At 49.2% G+C, this 19,041-nt stretch overlaps 1 protein-coding gene across 5 annotated transcripts in view; it reads right to left on the bottom strand.

Moving 5' to 3' along the window:
• LOC135920358 (rootletin-like) overlaps nucleotides 1–19,041 on the bottom strand; it is a 380,210-nt gene that overhangs the window by 149,393 nt on the left and 211,776 nt on the right. For all 5 annotated transcript variants that reach the window (XM_065454609.2, XM_065454610.2, XM_065454613.2 and 2 more), the window contains 2 exons: nucleotides 16,969–17,102; nucleotides 5,245–5,515 (listed from right to left, as the gene is read on the bottom strand). In XM_065454609.2, the coding sequence (XP_065310681.1) occupies nucleotides 5,245–5,515; nucleotides 16,969–17,102 (405 nt within the window). The remainder of the gene's footprint in view (nucleotides 1–5,244; nucleotides 5,516–16,968; nucleotides 17,103–19,041) is intronic.

The raw sequence follows: 19,041 nt of genomic DNA, 5'->3' as shown, positions 1-19,041 counted from the left end.
TCCCGCTGAACAACACCCTACTCGCCTCACTTCCGTCGACTTCATTCGCTTGCCACCTTCGGCACTGACTTACGTTGAGTTCGTGTCATCCCCACCAGTCGCCGACGGTCACTACATTGTGGCTCCTATGCAAGACGTCCTCCTTGCACACGGGATCACAGTACCGTAAAAACCGGAATATAGGTCGAACTTTTTTTCAAAAAACCATTGCGAAAAGTCGACCCTCGACTTATATACCGGACATTGGCGGAAAAACTACGGAAGTCTTGCAACAATGGGCGGATGAAGTAAACAGCCGCCATCGCCATCAGCAGCAGCGCGGCGTCTATGGCGACCTCCGTGATGGCGACGTTGTGGCACTGGCATTTTGCGTTTCCATTGTCGTAAAGTTACATTAATTAATGGCTGCATTTTCATTTTTGTTTCAAAATGAGCGGAAGCCGACGTCAATTCACCGTCGCCTTCAAGAAAAGGCGATTGAGTACGAGGAAGCCCACGGCAACCTGGCGGCACAGCGCGAACTTGAAGTATCCGAAAGTGCATTCGGTAGTGGCGGAGGCAAAAGCAACGTATTACAACTTGCAGCAACCAAAAGAAAACGTCATTTCGTGCCGGATCGCAGCGGACTGCAGAACTGGAAGGCAAGGTTGCGGAGTCCGTCCGAGAGCTGCGTGTAAGATCGCTGCCTGTGACTGCCGAATGCATTTTGAAAGCGGTAGAGATCGCACGCGCCTATGGACTGGGCAGCGAGAAGCACTCGTCATCCGACTCTGATCAAAGGCGTTGCTCTGATTCGGAGTAGCGCTTGCGCACTTCGTGCCCTTCTGTGTACTGTACACCCTGCCAATTTTTAACAGTACCGCGCGACCATCGACCCGCGTGTTTGTCAGCACCTTGTCATCACGGCACGGAGCGGCGAAATAGCGAAAGTAAGGGCATGTGTACACATGCGCGTATATCGTTTGTTTCGCTGCTCAGAGCCGTTAATAAGGTGCTGACTAGCACGCGGGTCGATGGTCGCGCGATACCGCTAAAAACTTGGCCAGGTGCACATGCGAGCAGCATTTAAATAAATACTGTCACCATTGTGCAACCCCCTGAGTCGCATTTGTTTCACGGTAAGGGTGCCATGTCTTTCGGTACTTTTGCCATTGAAAAATTTTTTTTTCCATTTTGAGAATTCGTTAGTTGGGGGATCGACCTATATTCCGGTCCGACCTATAGTCCGGTTTTTACGGTACATCACACACAGTTATATCTATTACGGCGAATTGCGTCTGCCTGCCAGTGGTCAATTTTGGCTTGATGACACAAGTGCTGCCACGCGGGATGTCTTTGGCCCAACCTTGCTCATTCGAGGATCACTCTGTAGCATCGATTTCAGTAGACGACAATTCAGCCGATCCTCCTCTACCGTCGCAGTCGGCAGCTTGCACCATCGCCAACTTACAGAAAATGATTGCAGTCGGCATGCCTTCCGAGTACACTTGTGCGCTCTACCGCGTTCCGATTTCCTACCAAGATATTTTTTACTTTAACGATCGTCCTTTGGCCCAAACAACAGCTGTCAAACATCGCATTAATACCAGCGATGCCCCTCCTATTCATCGCCGCCCGTATCGAGTATCACCGGCTGAGCATCAAGTTATTCACACCGAAGTTCGCAAAATGCTTGCCAAGAACATTATTGAACCGTCATGTAGTCCATGGGCGTCACCTGTAGTGCTGGTTTAAAAAGAAGGATGGCTCACGGCACTTTTGCGTGGATTATCGGCACCTTAACAGGGTTACCAAAAAGGACGTGTATCTCCTACCTCGGATTGATGACGCCCTTGACTGCCTCCACGGTGCTTGCTATTTCTCCTGTATTGACCTTCGCTTCGGCTATTGGCAGACTGCCGTGGACGATCTCGACTGCGAGAAGACTGCCTTTGTAACACCCGACGGTCTTTATCAATTCAAAGTGATGCCGTTCGGTCTATGTAACGCTCCTGCCACTTTCGAACGCATGATGGACTCCCTTCTTCACGTTTTCAAATGGTCCACGTGCCTGTGCTACTTGGACGACGTTATAGTATTCTCCCCAACATTCGCTACGCACCTCGAGCGCCTCTCAGCAGTCCTGGACGTTTTTCGGCGAGCCGGTCTGCAACTCAACGCATCGAAATGCCAATTCGGCCGTAACCAGATTACCATCCTTGGACATCTCGTTGAAGCTAACGGAGTGCAACCGGACCCACGCAAGATCCATGCTGTTACGCACTTCCCTGTTCCAAAGTGTGTCAAGGATGTGCGCAGCTTCATCGGCCTTCGCTCGTACTTCCGCCGTTTCGTGAAAAATTTCGGGGCCATAGCACGACCACTAACCGAGCTTTTGAAAAAAGACGCCCCTTTCCAGTGGGGCGATAACGAGGCCTCTGCATTCTCGCTTCTAATCGACCTTTTCACAACGCCTCCCGTTCTGGCCCATTTCGATCCTTCTGCGCCTACCGAAGTCCGTACTGATGCCAGCGGTTACGAAATTGGCGCAGTACCGGCACAACGCCAGCTTGGCCACGACCGTGTTATCGTTTAGGCCAGCAGGCTCCTCTCGCCCGCGAAGCGCAGCTATTCCATCACTGAGCGTGAGTGTCTGGCCCTAGTTTGGACGGTTGCGAAGTTCCGCCCATAGTTACATGGCCGACCCTTTTCCGTTGTCACAGACCATCACGCGCTTTGCTGGTTATACTCATTAAAAGACCCTACAGGAAGACTTGGTCGCTGGGCCTTACGCCTCCAAGAATATTCGTTCTCTGTCACCTACAAATCTGGCCGACTACACAAGGACGCTGACTGCCTGTCTTGCTACCCGGTCGACGAGCCTGACCATGCCGACAGTAGTACCGCCGACGGCATTTTCTCTGTGTCTGCTTTCGCTAACATTACCGATGAGCAGTACCGAGAACTATCGCTGCGAGTTCTCATCGAGCGTCTGCGCTCTACACCTACCGACGCATCTGTTCACCGATATGTCCTCCAGGGCGGCATTCTGTATCGAAGGAACTTCCTCCCTGATGGCCCGGATCTTCTTCTTGTCGTGCCAAAACATCTACGACAGACTGTGCTCTTTGAGATGCATGACGCACCCACTGCAGGACATCTTGGGGTAACCCGCACGCACGACCGCGTCCGCTGCCGCTTCTATTGGCCTGGTCTCGCTCGCTTCGTCCGACGCTATGCTAATGCCTGTGATCCCTGCCAGCGTCGGAAAACACCTCAGGTGCTACCTTCCGGTCATCTCCAGCCGATCACCGCCCCTGTGGAACCATCCTTTCGTGTTAGATTAGACCTCCTCGGTCCCTTTCCCACGTCATTCTCTGGGAACAAATGGGTAGCCGTCGCAACTGATTACGCCACCCGATACGCTATCATGTGGGCTCTCCCTACCAGTTGCGCCACTGACGTCGCGGACTTTCTCTTGCGTGACATTATCTTAGTGCATGGCGCCCCGCGACAGCTGCTTACTGACCGTGGTCATAACTTCCTCTCGAAAGTTATCGCCGACATTGTGCGTTCCTGCTCTATTCAACACAAGCTGACTACCTAATACCACCCTCAAACCAATGGCCTGACAGAGCGGTTAAACAGTACTATTACCGACATGCTGTCCAAGTACGTTTCGAAGGACCACCACGATTGGGATGTTGCCCTTCCTTACATCACATTTGCTTATAATTCTTCCCGGCACGACACCACCAGATTTTCTCCATTTTATCTACTCTACGGTCGCGAACCGACCTTGCCCCTTGAGACGGTGCTTCCTCCTGCTGCGATCTCAACAACCGAGTATGCACGCGACGCCATCACCTTTGCCGACCATGCACGCCAGCTTGCCCATGCTCAACTGACAGACTCGCAAACTACGCAGCAGCGTCAGTACAACGCCTGCCACCGTCATGTACAGTTTTCACCCGGTGCACTCGTGCTCCTGTGGTCGCCCTCTCGTCACGTCGGACTTTCAGAAAAGCTCCTTTCACGATACACAGGGTTCTATCGCGTGCTGCGCCAGGTGACGCCTGTGACGTACGAAATTGCTCCTGTGAGCTCAACCTCGTCATCTACTCTGGCATCTAGTGATGTCATGCACGTCAGTAGGCTCAAGACTTACTACACTGCTTCAGACTCCGGCCTTTAGTCGCTCCGGGACGGCGTTTTTGCCGCCGGGGGTAGTGCTACGGGATAGCATTTCCAATGACGAAGAGCCGAGCAGTAAGAAGATGACGACGATCAGAAGCTAGCGCGGGCTGTTGCCTCTTGGCCAAGCACAGCGTATTTTCTTGTAAATATACTTGTACATAGCTTTTCATCTGCGTCTTCCTACGTAACAATATCGACGATTCTGAAAACCACGAGTGCCACTATCATGAAGGCTAGAACCAGTGACCTTGCCAAGAAACGGAAACAGCAGGTTCGTGCGCCAGGGCGAAACCCCCATGTGTGAAACCAACATGGTGCCACCCACTGACATTACTGAACTCTGGGAGCACGTCGCTACTGGCGATAAAATAGGTGGTGCTTCGATGGCGGAGTTTGTGAGCGCAGATAGCGCTGCCTTGTTCTGCGAAGATTCTCCGACGGGGCGATCGTTGCCGCGACAGATGGCGGCACTGTGCGACGGAGCCGACAGGACTAACATCGGCCATCCTTTGACACCGACCCCAATGTTCCCGGAAAGTGCACTGCTGTCAATAGAGCCACTCATTGATTGCACACATGCTAAATTATAGCCGCCAGTGTTCGCACAGCCGCTGGACACGTAGCACACCGCGGTTGTGAACCTGAAACTTTCACGAAATCAATTGCAGCTATCTGACTATTCAGCACACCCAATGCTTGACGCGCTGCTTAGAGGTATAAATAAACATTCCATTTTTCATACCCAGTTTTCTAGAATGTCAATTTTTTATTGTAAGTGGCAAATTTGGTTTCGGAGCTATGAGGGTATGTGCGGCAGCTTCTTTTCATTTTTTTAGGGCAGTCAAGATATAATGATGATTGGTTATAACGATCGAATTTTTCGTTCTTCTTGATAACATTATAAGTGGACTGCACTGTACTACATCATTACCCGCTGATATCGGTAAGCATCATTTTAGATTTACTTTTTTATATTTATGTCCGTTATATTGAGGTTCAACTGTACAATGATATTCGGTAAACCCAGTCAGTCTCTCCCCACTGGTCCGCCCAGTGGTTGTCTCTCACCTGCGACTGCCTCCAGGTGTGCTTCCAGTGCACTGGCCTTGCCCTGCGCTGCACTCAGGGCCAGCCGCGTCTGGTGTAGATCCTGGCCCTCGTGCAGCAGACGACGCTGCCAGTCGGCCTGGTCCTGCGTGCGCTGCAGTGCCGCCTGGCCCGCCTGTGCCCGGTGGGAGGCCTGCTCACGGGCGAGCCGCTCACGCACCTCCTGCAGCTGCTCCTGCAGCTGGGAGGCCTGGGCACGGGCGGCGCGCACCTCCGACTCGTGCAGTGACACCTGTAGCACAAGTGGTGCACCACACTAGTTTCGAGCGCAAAGTGGGCAAATCACCCTGACCCCTGGCTTTTCCAATGTACACAAAGAGGGGCGCCTGATCTTGGCACCATAGTTTCTTGCAAAAATTGCTAGAGGGAACTACAGCGCTAGTGTCTAAGGGAGCTGCAATGGGGGGCGGTTAAGCCAACATGTAAATGATGGTTAGTAAATGCATTTTCCTAAACTTTGTCCTTCTGGCTTCAAACAACCCAAGTATTAGAGCATTTTACGACAATGATCGCTCCTGACCTTCCGGCCTACTATGCGGATGCACTTCGTTGCCTTCTCACCTCACACTGGGACATTTTCAATCTCTATCACCAGCCACTGGCTCAAAAATTGGTCATGAAACACCGCATACACAATGGCGACGCCAGCCCAGTTCACTGACAACACTACCGTGTGTCCCTTTCCGAGTGCCTTGTCATACAGAAAGAAGTCGACAAGATGCTAGCCCGACATATTATTGAGCCTTCTCGTAGCCCTTCGGTTTCCCTATTCATGCTCGTCAGAAAGAAGGATGACAGCTGGCGCTTCTTTGTGAACTATCGCCATCTCAACAAAGTAACAAAAAAAGACATGTATTCACTGCCACAGATAGAAGACGCCCTTGATTGTTTATATGGCTCAAAATATTTTTCTTCAATAGACTTTCACTGTGGGTACTGACAGAGTGCAGTAGATGACATGGACCATGAGAAGACCGCTTTTGTTACACCTGATGGCCTCTATCAGTTTAACCCTTTGAGGGTCAATGACGTAAATATACAGCACCGCGAACAAGTCCAAAAATGGTCGATGCTGTATAGTTACGGCGCCGTCTGTACGTTTAAAAAGCACGCTAATTTCCCAACTTTTTCTTTTCTGTCATGTGCTGCCACTATGTGGGAATAGAGGCAATTTTTTTTGTGTGCCTCCCTCTCTTGGTTTTTGTTGCATGGTTTGTTTTAGCGATAGTTTGCTCCCGCGCGTCTATATACTACTGCTCGCACATTGGCACACGCGTTGGCGGGCGGCGGTTCGGGTTTTGTTCCGCGGGTGGTTTCGGCTTCTTGCGTTTGCAAAACTGTTGGCTATCTCGTTACTAATCGCTCAAAGGGCGACCGCCTATCTCTTGCTCGTTTTGTGCTCACAGGAGTGCGCATAGGAAGGGTGCTGCCGTGCATGCGCTTCCATTGCTTTTTTTTTTTTTTTGACACTCGCGAACACTCATTGCCTCTGCTTGGCGATAAGATGAAGATCAGTGAACGTTTGTCACACTTGCTTTTTTGATCGGCACACAACCACACAGTTTTCTTGAGTGCGCACACCCACGCAGTTCAATTATGTTATGGATGCACATATTAGATATTAGTGGAAGAATAGGAACATTTGAGTCTTGCAAAATATTCTTGTGTGCACATATTCAAGGCCTGTATATGTATACGTGTATAGACCTTTTCATAGAGCGAGGAGGATAGGGCGCGTGGAGAGCCTTTCCTCCTCTCTGGCTTGGGCGATACGGCGCGGCGCTGCTGGAAAGTATTGCTGTCATATGCTGCGGAACGATTTCGAGATGTTTTAGATCGTACTTTGTGAAATTTATGCGATGTCCGTTCATATAAGGTCATCAGGGCAGCTTTTTGGTGCATCGGTAACTACAGTAGGCGGAAATATCTCTTGGGGGCGCAAAAATGTGACGCGCTATATCAGCCGCGGTGTACGCATATTATCAGTCGCGGTGTGTATGTGTTGTGAACTATTTTGCTTATACTGGTATTAATTCAGCAAAGAAAACCGGTGTCTGTATTAGCAGCATGAAATAGTAAATCTGCTCATTATCTGATCGCTTGGCGTAGAGAGTAAGACATAAAGCATAAGAGCGCATCCTCGTGCAAAGCCAACCTAAAGCAACCACGAAACATCTAAGCGGCAGGCGCTATCAAATATTTGTGATGCAACGGCATTGTTCTCGCGCATTTCAAGTCTAGTAGGCTTCAAATTACCATATGCCTACGCTAGCCTTCCTGCATGAGGCCGATGGTGCTGGTCAAACCAGCGATCACTGCGCTTGGTGAACCAGCACGATACATATGTGAGCTGTGCGCTTCGGCGTTGCCTTTTTGGCCTGTATACAGCCATAATATATGAGAGGGATCGCATAAAAAGAATGCGATGCCTACTTTTGAGGACAAAATTTCCGTAATACGTGTGAGTGCGTCGTAGAGAACGGAACGAACACAACCGACAAAATAAAAATTCGGTTATCATCCTCTTTCTCGAAAAAGCAAGAGAAAACGGGCTAACGCCGCAATACGACCTCGCACAGTCACACCGCACAATGTTCATAAATATATCGCCGCTGATGCGGTATGCTTGGACCATGTGGTATATAGAACGAAGATATCTGTAATCCAGCACCTACCACTGCTTAGGACGCTCGCGCTGTTCTTAAACAGTCCCTTTGCTGGACAAGCTTAATTCAGACTCTAAGGTATGCTGCTATTACTTGCCAAAACTACTTTATTTAGGGGCGGAAACCTCATCTATCGACACAAGTAGTCACACAATGTAACCTGCAGCGATCAGTTTGAACGCTTGTCAAAGTATAACATCACAGCTCCTATCGTAGCAGAATGGTACCCACGCTGTTACGATCGTCGAGTATGTTTCATGGCTCCTAAACCACAGCTTAGAAATAGAGGATAATACTGCAATAAGGTCACATTAGTGATTGCAACATGCAGAAATACACAATTGATCTCCGAGGCTGATCGTAGGCTCAAATATGCGCGCCCACATCGCGCTGTGTGTTTGGTCCACCTCAACGCCAGCAGAAATTCCGACCATGACGCCTTAAGCCACTTCAGCACGTCCCACAGAACCGTTTACCACGTAGAAGACGCACGCCATACTAAACAGAACGCACGACCGTGAAAACAAACGCCAAAACCTACCGCCGAGCCTATACCTGCCATGCAAAAAACCGCTTTCACCCAAGCCAGTATGGCGCTGCTCACAGGCAGCGCCACTGTGTTCACAATATGGCGGCGCCTACGAAAAAACGGTCTATAGAAATGCATCAAATTTTTTATTCATATAAGTTTATTTCCTTTTTTTTATTGTTGTTATTCATGAATGAAGAGTACATATATACCAACGCAAAATATATTTTTCTCACTTTACGATCACCCTAGAAAAATTGCGGTAAATTTTTTTCGAAATAAGTACCTAAGAAATATTGAAATCTGCAATAGAAAAAAATCGACGCTGGGTGGTCGCATATGGTGAAAAAAATCGACCCTCAAACGGTTAATGTGATGCCATTTGGGTTATGTAAAGCACTGGCTACATTGGAACACATGATGGATGCTCTCCTTTTCGGTTTTAAGTGATCAATCTGCCTGTGCTACCTCAATTATATTACTGCACTTTCACCAAATTTTGCCACGTACCTCGATCACCTTTCGACAATTCTAACTGTTTTCCATAAGATTGGGCTTCAGTTCAATTCATCGAAATGTTGCTTTGGCCCCCGGCAACTTACTGTGCTCGGACACCTCGTCGTTTCTTCCAGCATCCGTCCTGATCCTGAGAAAGTTCGTGCTCTAAAAAATTTCCCCGTGCCAATGACGTTCCGTGCCAACCTGTGCCAATGACGTTCAAAGCTTTGTGGTCCTCTGCTCATACTTCCACCGGTTCATACACAATTTTGCTAACGTTGCGTGCTTCTCACAGAACTTCTCAAGGAAGACACGGCTTTTGTCTGAGGTCTGGAACAAGCTACTGCATTCGCTGAGCTTACCAGGTAGCTCACTTCACCACCAGTTCTTGCCCACTTTGACGAGACCGCCCTAACAGAAGTGCGCACCGATGCCAGCGGTCATGGAATCGGTGCTGTTGTGGCTCAGCGCCAGCAAGGTTGTGACCGTGTTATTGCATACACTAGCCATCTGCTGTCAAAAGCAGAGTGTAATTACTCCATTACTGAACACGAGTGCTTTGCCCTCATTTGGGCAGAGGGCAAATTTTGCCCCTACTGGTACGGCCGGCCATTCACAGTTATCCCCGACTGTTATGCCTTATGATGGCTTTCATCCCTAAAGGATCCTATTGGACATCTCGGTCGGCGAGCTTTACGACTCCAAAAGAACTCGCACACATTTGTGCATAAGAGTGGCCAATTGAATGAAGACATTGATTGCTTGTCGCGTCATTCAGTAGACCCACCGGAGCTTCCCAACAGCTGCGAGTATACCTGTGTGCTGTCGCTTACTGCACTTCTGACCATCGGAGATGAGAAATGCCATGACCCCTACTTGCCAGACATCATTCTCCAGCTGACTTCTGGGACACGTTCCCCTTTCCTGTGCATGTTTATGCTGCAGGATGGAGTCTTGTACTGTTACAACATGCACCCTGACGGTCCCGAACTGCTCTTGGTTATTCCCACAGATATGTGTCAAACTGTCCTCACACAGCTACGCAATGTTCCTACCGCAGGTCACCTTGCAGACTCTAGGTTGTATGACAGTGTTCGACATCGCTTCTTTTGGCCCGGTATTTACTCTTCCATCTGCCATTACATCGCTTCTTGTGAGCAATGCCAGCACACAAGAAACCAGCAGTGCTCCCAGCTGGTTGCCTTCAGTCCTTTGACGTACAATCAGAGCTGTTCTTTAGGTTTGGTCTTGACCTTCTCGGCCCTTTCCTCTAACCTGCCTGCAGAAATAAGTGGATAGCCGTCGCTACCGACCACACAACCCAGTAGGCGATCACTTGGGCTTTCCCAACAAGCTGTGTAACCGACGTTGCCGACTTTGTCCTCAAAGACATTATACAGTCGAAACTTGATAATTCGAACTCGAATGGGCCCAAAAATTCATTTGAGTTAAAAGAAGTTCAAATTAAAATAAGGTCTTGTTCTTGAAGTATTTGTGCACCATAGCATGATGCACGAACGGTGCGAATCGTGGAATATCGCAGCGCGCAAGCACAAGCGGATGAGGACCATGAAACTGCCCACGCCGGCCAACGCTTGCTTTCCGATAATGGCAGAAAACAAAACTTCAGGGAGCGGGCTAAGCTGGTGCCGGGCCACAGCGCCGGCGGCGCTGGTGCGGAGGCACGCGCATGCGGAGACGGTCAAAGCTGAGGGAGTTGCGAGGGTGTCGAGAGGGAGGGCGAGGGGAGCATAGTTGCGAGGAAGGGCAGAAGGGAAGCAGATTTGCTTTCCCGCCAGCTTGATGGATGGCGGGAAAGCGGAATTAGTGCAATGGCTAATTATATCTGCCATCTACGACTGCCACTGAAGTAGCGGAGTTGCCGGGGCTGGACTGGGCCTCCACCGCGGCTTCCCTCTGCGTGCTCGCGCACTCTTTACTTTGTCTGCTGACAGATTGGTGCTGTGTTCACGTTCATTGTCCTGCGTTCTCAATGCGAGTGATGTCTTATCAAGATCAGTCATTGCCACTGATCATTGCCATTCATTGCCAAGTCATTGCCAAGTCATTGCCACTGATCATAATCATGTGGGTGAGCTCCCTCGTGTTGCGGCATTGCCGCATTCAAAAGACAAGGAGAATGAGGTACTGGGTGTCGCCTTCACGTCCTTGCATTCAGGGTCTGTCTTGTCATACAGAATCAGACATGGCACATTCCCTCAAACAACCTTTCCATCAGGAGATCTCGGTTTAGACTCATCATTGTAAATAAAGAAGTGCAAACGAGACCAAACCAAGCCAACCAAAAATCGGCGTAGGACCAATCTCTCCCACGGCACGTGTTTTGCCACTCGTGTGGCTGGGGCATTATGGCACGACGCACAAACGGCAACCTTGCCATTTGAGAGAGGGTGAAATCTCTGCCAGAGTTCTTTTTTTCCTTACACGTGATGTTGAGGGATCTCTTTTAAGTTTTTCCTCTATGGCGAGTCAGAGCAATGGTGGTCGGAGGCGCCACCACATGATTTGGCATGCAGCTAAAAGCATTATCAGAGTGCGGCATGTTTGAATTAATCGTCACAAATGCTTATGCATTCGAATTACCGGGCATTTTCGCCTATTGGAATACATATCACTTTAGCGGGACCACAGCGTCAGTTTAAATAACTGGAAGTTCAAGTTAAGTGTGTTTAAATTAACAAGATTCGACTGTACTTCACCATGGCACTCCTCAACAGCTTCCTACAGACCTGGGCCATTATTTCATATCAAATGTTGTGCAGGACCTCTTGCACTCCTGCGCTACAAAACACAAGCTGACTACGGTGTAGCATGTGGTATCCGTAACTTCTGGTTTCGGTTTTGCGTCTTTACATCAGGGCGCCACTAAGCGCCAAACGCTGCAAGTTGCCTCCTCAGAAATAAACAGGCATTCTTCATCTGGTCCCCGACCGGAGTAGTCCAGCTCTTATCTTGCGGCACTGCGCGCCCAGGCCGTTAGGCCTCATGCCGTAACCCTTCCGTCCGGCCGCCCCGTCGAAGCCACAACAAACTGGCGACGAGGTAAACCATTGCTCTGCTTCCTACGTGCCCTTGCCGTACTTCTGCTCCTCCTCCTGCTTCCGGCATGCAAGACTCCGCAGCTACGTCTCCTCCGTCAACTGCAACTTCTCCGCCTTTGTTTTCGGTGCCCGGCATGGCGTTCGTACCCTACATGCCGCCTTTCCTGGCGCTACCCGGCACTCCTGAGGTACCGTGGCTCACGTGGAAACGGTACTTTCGCACGTTTCTCGAAGCAACCAGAGGCGAGGCACTACAAGACGAGAGGAAGAAAGCCATTTTACTGAGCAACTTAGGCTTCGAGGGGCAGCGTCTCTACTACGACCTCGCATCGCAAGCGGACCAGACGGCTACTACGTTCGAAGACGTTCTCCGCATCTTCGACCAGCACTACGAAGAAAGCACCAACCCCCTGGTGCACAGTATTATCTTCCGGGAAAGGAAGCAACTACCCGGAGAAACCTTCCAGGACTTCGTCACCGCGCTACAAAGGCTAGCGCCTGCTTGTGGGTTCGGCGCTTGGCACGACGAGTCCCTTCGCGACCAAATCCTCCAAGGCGTCGCATCAACAAGAATTAGAGAAAGGTTACTTTACGAGGGAGCGTCCCTCACGCTGAAGAAGGCCCAGGAAATCGGACGAGCCGTACAGCAAGTTCACAGAGAACTTCAAGTCTTCGACAGCTCGTCCGTTCAGCGTGTCTCGGCGCAACGCCAAGATAGCGTCAACAGCCATCACCTTCCTCGCCCGGGCGCGCATGATGGCGATTCCCGCCGCCCTTCTCCCTCGACCCGGCGGCTTCAAGATGGCGCTCGGCGGCATGGCGGAAAGTCGCAACCTGGGGAGGCCGGCCAACATGGCGCCCGGCCCGAACTCCGCGAAGCCAGTCGAGACATCGCGGGCTATTGCTACCGATGTGGTTCACCTCAACACATCGCATCTGATCCAGGCTGTCCAGCCAAGCACGTTTCCTGCTGTGCATGCAGAAAAGTAGGACATTTCGGTTTAGTTTGCCGTTCAAGGAACCGAAAGCATCGACAGTCCCCTGCTCGTACGCAGTTTGTTTTCGCTGCATGCCAACAAGTGTCAGAAGTTCCAGCTGACCCAAGCATTCGGTTTCCGTCTCTTCCGCATAACGCTCCCTCGGAGTTTGCCCAGCCGTACTCAGGACAATCGGGACTTGCAAATGACTTCATCCACGACGTTCATCTTCGAGCGTCAGTGCAACCAGTCTCCGCGAAACTGCATCCTCTACCTCAGGTTCTCCGTGAGCAAGTCTGCACTGCAAACGGTATTTCGCGGGGGGAAAACAAAGTTCAGTCAGTTGTTAAAGCACCGCAGCCAACTGACAAGAAGACGCTGTATTCATTTCTCGGTGTCACGCGATACTACGCTAAACTGATCCCGCAGTACGATGAATTGGTAGAGCCGTTTAAGAAACTGTTAAAGCAAGGACAACCGTTTGTCTGGGATCAGGATACCGAGTATAGCTTCCAGATCATTAAGGAGGTGATTGCACGCAAATTCGGCTCTTACGCCAGAAGTGTTCAGATGTACATGGATCGTCGTCATGCCCCAAAATCTCCTCAACGTCCGTGCGACACTCCTCCCCAAGACACTGCCCCTGAAGGCACTCAGGTCTCTGACACACCTTCTAGCCCCAGTACGAGTGACACTTCTGCTGTTCCTCCTCTACAACTTGAACCAGTCCTCCGTAGGTCTACACGCCATAGACAACCTCCGGAACAATTTAAGGATTATGTTTCCAAGTAGCTTGTTGCCTTAGGTCTACAGAGGTTTCAACCCTCCCATGCGAATTCGGCCCTTAACGCCAAAAGTATTTTTTTTTTCATGTTTGTTACTGTATATTTATGTATCTGTGTGTGCAAAGCTGCATCTCATCGTCCTCCCAAGACGGGAACTGGAACTGCAGATCTGGACTGCAATAACTCATATTCAGTGTTCATGTGCGTTTTTTTGAATGGGGAAGCCAGAGATCATTTTATATTGTATAAAGATGTATCACTAATCACGTGTATTACAGTACTAACATGTGTTCTTTGTCTCGTGACTCACTTTTGTTGCGAGGAGAGCGAGTAGATCATTTTTTCCTTTCAAGGGAGAGGTGATGTGGTATCCGTAACTTCTGGTTTCGGTTTTGCATCTTTACATCAGGGCGCCACTCAGCGCCAAACGCTGTAAGTTGCCTCCTCAGAAATTAACAGGCATTCTTCGTCTCGTCCCCGACCGGAGTAGTCCGGCTCTTATCTTGCGGCGCTACGCGCCCAGGCTGTTAGGCCTCATGCCGTAACCCTTCCGTCCGGCCGCCCCGTCGAAGCCACAACATAGCACCCTCAGACCAACGCCCTCAAAGAGCATCTTAATAGAACTATCAAAGACATGCTTGCAATGTATGTTTCTGCTAACCTTCATGACTGGGATGTCACTCTGCCCTTCGTAACATTTGCTTATAATTCCTCCTGTCATGAACCTGCAGGGTCTTCTCCCATGTTAGCTCTTGCACAGAAGAAAGCCCACGTTGCCATTTGACATGCTCCTTCCCGCCGTCCTTGACACGTCAGAACATGCCTGCAGCGCCATCTTCAGAGCTGTAGAGGCACACCAGATTGCCCGCCTGTGAATTACTGCTTTACAGGAAAAGCAATGACACTTCTAGAATGCCTGCCACTGCGATGCCCACGTCAATCCTGGTGAAATGGTTTTTTTTTTTATTGGACACCATCACGGTGAGTTGGCCTTTGTGAAAAGTTGATTTTGCCTTACTCTGGCCTGTACCATGCCTTGCCTTGCAGCAAGTGACCACCATCACGTATGAAATCACGCCTCTTGATCCTACCATGTCTTAACCTTCCACCGATGTTGTTCCTATCACCTGCCACAAGTGATACCACTCAGACAATCTAGCAAGCACCGGGACGGTGCCTTCGACGCCGGGGGCCATGTTACCAAGCACAGTAAGAGATGACGCTCGCTGATGTCGCGTGGACTGGTTTCCATCTTGTATGCCAGTGAACACTTTGTAAATACCCTGTAAATATGTTCTAAACCTCTCTTCTGCCTGTAACAGTATTGTCACAGCAAACGCTCTAATGCTGCTTACAATAAGAAAGAAAAAATGTGTGAGCAAGAAAAAAATAAAGCATTATAGCTTCCCCAGAGCTCCAGTAATGTTTCAAAGTAATTTTCTTCCCAGGCACCTTCTGCAGAGGGTGTGAAAATAAATGGGACAGGATAAAGAAGAGCAATGAAAAAGAGAAGCATCCAGAGGTGCACATCAGCTGTACCCCGATCGGCTCATGGGGAAAATGGGCAGGACACAAGGATGTCTGTTCATTAGGTTGACGGAAAGGATGAAGATAGTCAAGATAACGACATCAGTGAACCTCAATGGCAATGAATATGTGCTCCTCTGGGAACACAGGCACTACCTGGACAACAAGGAAAGGCTGTCATGCACACTACAGGGGCCATATTTTTTTATTATGCATTTAGTTTTCCTTTCTTTTCACCCTTCCTCATTGTCTGAAACACCACCACACAGTGCGGTGAGCACGGTGATCTAACACACTGGCGCGCCACTGTTACGACCAGAATTGGCTGCTTGGTGTGAGTGCTGGGGTCATCTGAGCCACTCGTAAGACTGGCAAGAATGAAAAATGAAATTGATCAGTATAAAATACAGTCGTCATGTAAAAACAGGCAATCATTACCCAATTCTCCTAATAAAGAAGTGGTTTTTCAACTGCTACGCCCAGCTATGTACAATGTCATTGCTTTATATGCATTTGAAAGGCAGCCCCAGGTAAAACAAACTACCGATATAACAACCACTTCTTAACTGCCTCATTCATTCAAGGCGAACAGGAAGTGGTGCAAAGACCTCACAGTATGCTGCTTCCCATTGCACAAGGCAGTGATAAGCCAGCGAATAAGAGGAAAGAGTTATGCAACACTCGCAGTCATTTGCTGCTACGATGCTGCAGTAAGTAACGCCCATCTCCCCAAATCTTTTACTCCTTTATTGCTACGATCTTTAACATTGTCTTTTTGCTGGTATTTCTGCACTATCATAAGGTCCCCACTTCGCCACTTATGACACCAGTGAACAACACTGCCGTTTTCTCAAGTTTCAATTTCCATCTATTTTTTGTGCTTGCATGGGGTCACACATTTACATGCAGACTGAGCTGTTGACATTTCTTAATTTTTTAAAGAAAGATGTTGTCATGATTGAGTAACACACATGACGAACCAGTAGTCCTCGTTAATCTAAGGACAGACAATGTATGAGAACAGTGGCAATGAGGTTCGTAGCGATGCCTTCAATATGAAACATCACCGATGTGCTGTCACCAAATCTCAGCACAAAGACACCTACAATTCAATCTCGACAATGCTGCACGTGTGTTCTTTTGCTTCTAGCAAGTAATGACATTTACTCGAGTATCACTGCTATTATGCTAACACTCAAGCAAAACAAGCTTGCTTTATCAGAAGCATTGCAACCTTCATCGCTTCGAGTAGGAAAATGGGCCTATCATTAACAGTTGGTATGCCCATTTGACATGTTACAGTATATTGTCGGACTGATGCATGCACCAACGACTACTACAAAATGTGCTTTTAATTATGTATAGATAGCAGCAGCCAGGCTCAAGCAGTGGGATTCGATTTGGCAATCACTGACTGAGCTTGCTGCAGTCAATTGTGCAACATTGTTAGTGCAGCTTTGTCTCATAAGCTGGCGCAATAAACACAGATTTTTTTCCATTTGTTCTTTTTTATACTGTTTCTACTTGTGCACAGTAAATATACTGTGACAACATAATGGGACTCGATAACAAGAGAATTCGAAGTAAGTTCACTCCTGCTAGGGCTGCCACTGCGAGCTCCACACACCCACACACACACACCTTGGCCTTCCAGAAGGCCCCCTCCCGCTGCAGCTTGGCATCGGCCTCGGCTCGCTGGACCCGCTGCTCTTCCTCGTGTGCCTCCCACAGACGGGAACACTCAGCAGCCAGCTCGGCTCGTAGGGATTCCAGCTCTGCGACACCCAAAAAGTTATGGTCTTTCAGTTGAATTTCGGCCTTCAGGCTAACTGCAACAAAATTTCACTTGGATTAAGTTGACTATAAATGCATACTATCAAAGTAATCCTGGCAAAGCCACAGGGCTGGTAAGTGTCTAATTTTCCTATACTTAGCCTTTAAATAGTGCCTAAGCAGACGATGCGTACACCTGGCGCTGAGCGGTAGTGATGCCGATATGGCAAACGTCCCAGAACCGTACATGACTGCTGATCTCTCAGTTCAGCCTAGGCGCACAGGCGCATCGCTCGCTCACCATTTGCAAGTTGACGGGTCTCTCTCTCGGCATGCTTTATCATTGTGCACATGATTTGAGTTGTTCCAAGAATGGAGACGGGCTGCGTGGCCATTGGGTGCTGGACCACATAATCGAACACGAGCAATGGCTGTGCAGTACAAGACGTCACGCAAACGAAGGCAGAACATACATTTCCAGTTCCAGCTTTCAGAGTGCAAGTGTGCACATTGCTGCAGCAGGCAAGTGCCAAAGACCAGCCAACGCGCATAAAGCATGTGAACTGCACTCGACGAAGCTGCACAGGCTACATTTCATGAGCACAGTCCCTTACCCGTGGAAGACCTGCATGCCAAACGCTCTCTCGGGATTACTATAAGTACTATAAGCTGCGATGGCACACAAAAAGCAAAGGTAAGTTGTATTCAGGGGCAATATTCTTGAGCAATCATTTCAGGTAGTGCATCATTTTCGGAACATGTGTCTCTACATCAAAAGCGTTGAAGCAGACAAAGGACAGCCTTTCTGACACAGTGCCAGAAAGACTGTCAGCAGGAACCACATGCTGCATTTGCCACGAAGGAGAACGCAATGTGGTGGCCATAGTGTAGATGTGGCAGCAAACGACACTCAAATGCAATGCCACCAGAGGCAAAATGGGCAAAACTTTATCACGGCTGGACTCCGGTCGTGGCTTCACGCACAGTTTGCACCGAGCCTCAGCTACTTCTCATCCTTTACTACGGATGGCGGTAGTTGTCTACTCGGTCGACTCGGTCTAAGGTAGTCAAGATTAAACGTGCGAATATAGTCTGCTGTTTCCAGCGTGCCCGGCAGTGGCCGGCACACTGTCAGATACATCATGTTGGAGATGCTAGGATCGCTAAAATTTTGCCCTCTGTATAGTTCAGCGCAATTAATGTGGCCCGTAGCAGTGCAGCAAGCAAGCGCACTTCATTGTATGTCAAAGGCACAAACTCGGCATGCTCGCTTCGGTAAAGCTGAATTGTATGCCAGCATGCTGCCGGTCAGCCAAGCTAACGCACGATGCACTCAGCTTCAGCTGCTCCAGCTTGAGATAGGACACATTCTATTCCCACGCCAGGCACTCCAGACTATAGTGCCTAATTTTTTGCTGACGTAGCATAACTGCACCGCGTGTGAATCGCATCTATGTTACGCCAGTCTATATCTGCGCCTTTAGCTTAGTCACCCCATGCACTCATCTCCGAGGGTAGACGGAATGCATCAAGGCTCTGCTCGTTGAACGTATACCGCGTAGAAACAATCGGGTTGACTCGAAAAAGAATGCTTTGTGTTAAAAGCACATCAAGGGTGTGCAATGGCATGCACGCAATGCACAAAACAGCTAGCAGAGAGAGTATACTAACTCAGTGGCTAGCAGACATGTGGGATCTGTTCGCTGAAACACGGGAATGGTACAAGCAAGGGAAGCAAACAACAAGGGCACCGGTTATCAATAGTCTAAGTCATACATCACTTCCAGCGAGTGGTAATGGCGGTACTTTTCCTTTTTTTTTTCCAGTTTCACCATGAAAGACATCAACGTTTGCGAGCATATTGTAATGCACCCACTCGCATTTCAAGTGTAAAATTTTCCACTGAGACTACTGTTTTGTCCAAATGATATGAAATTAGGC

Source organism: Dermacentor albipictus, chromosome 1, assembly GCF_038994185.2.
Source record: "Dermacentor albipictus isolate Rhodes 1998 colony chromosome 1, USDA_Dalb.pri_finalv2, whole genome shotgun sequence".
Classification (NCBI taxonomy): Eukaryota; Metazoa; Arthropoda; class Arachnida; order Ixodida; family Ixodidae; genus Dermacentor; species Dermacentor albipictus.
The sequence above is the reverse complement of the archived record's forward strand: the minus strand, read 5'-3'. Positions and strand labels throughout refer to the sequence as shown.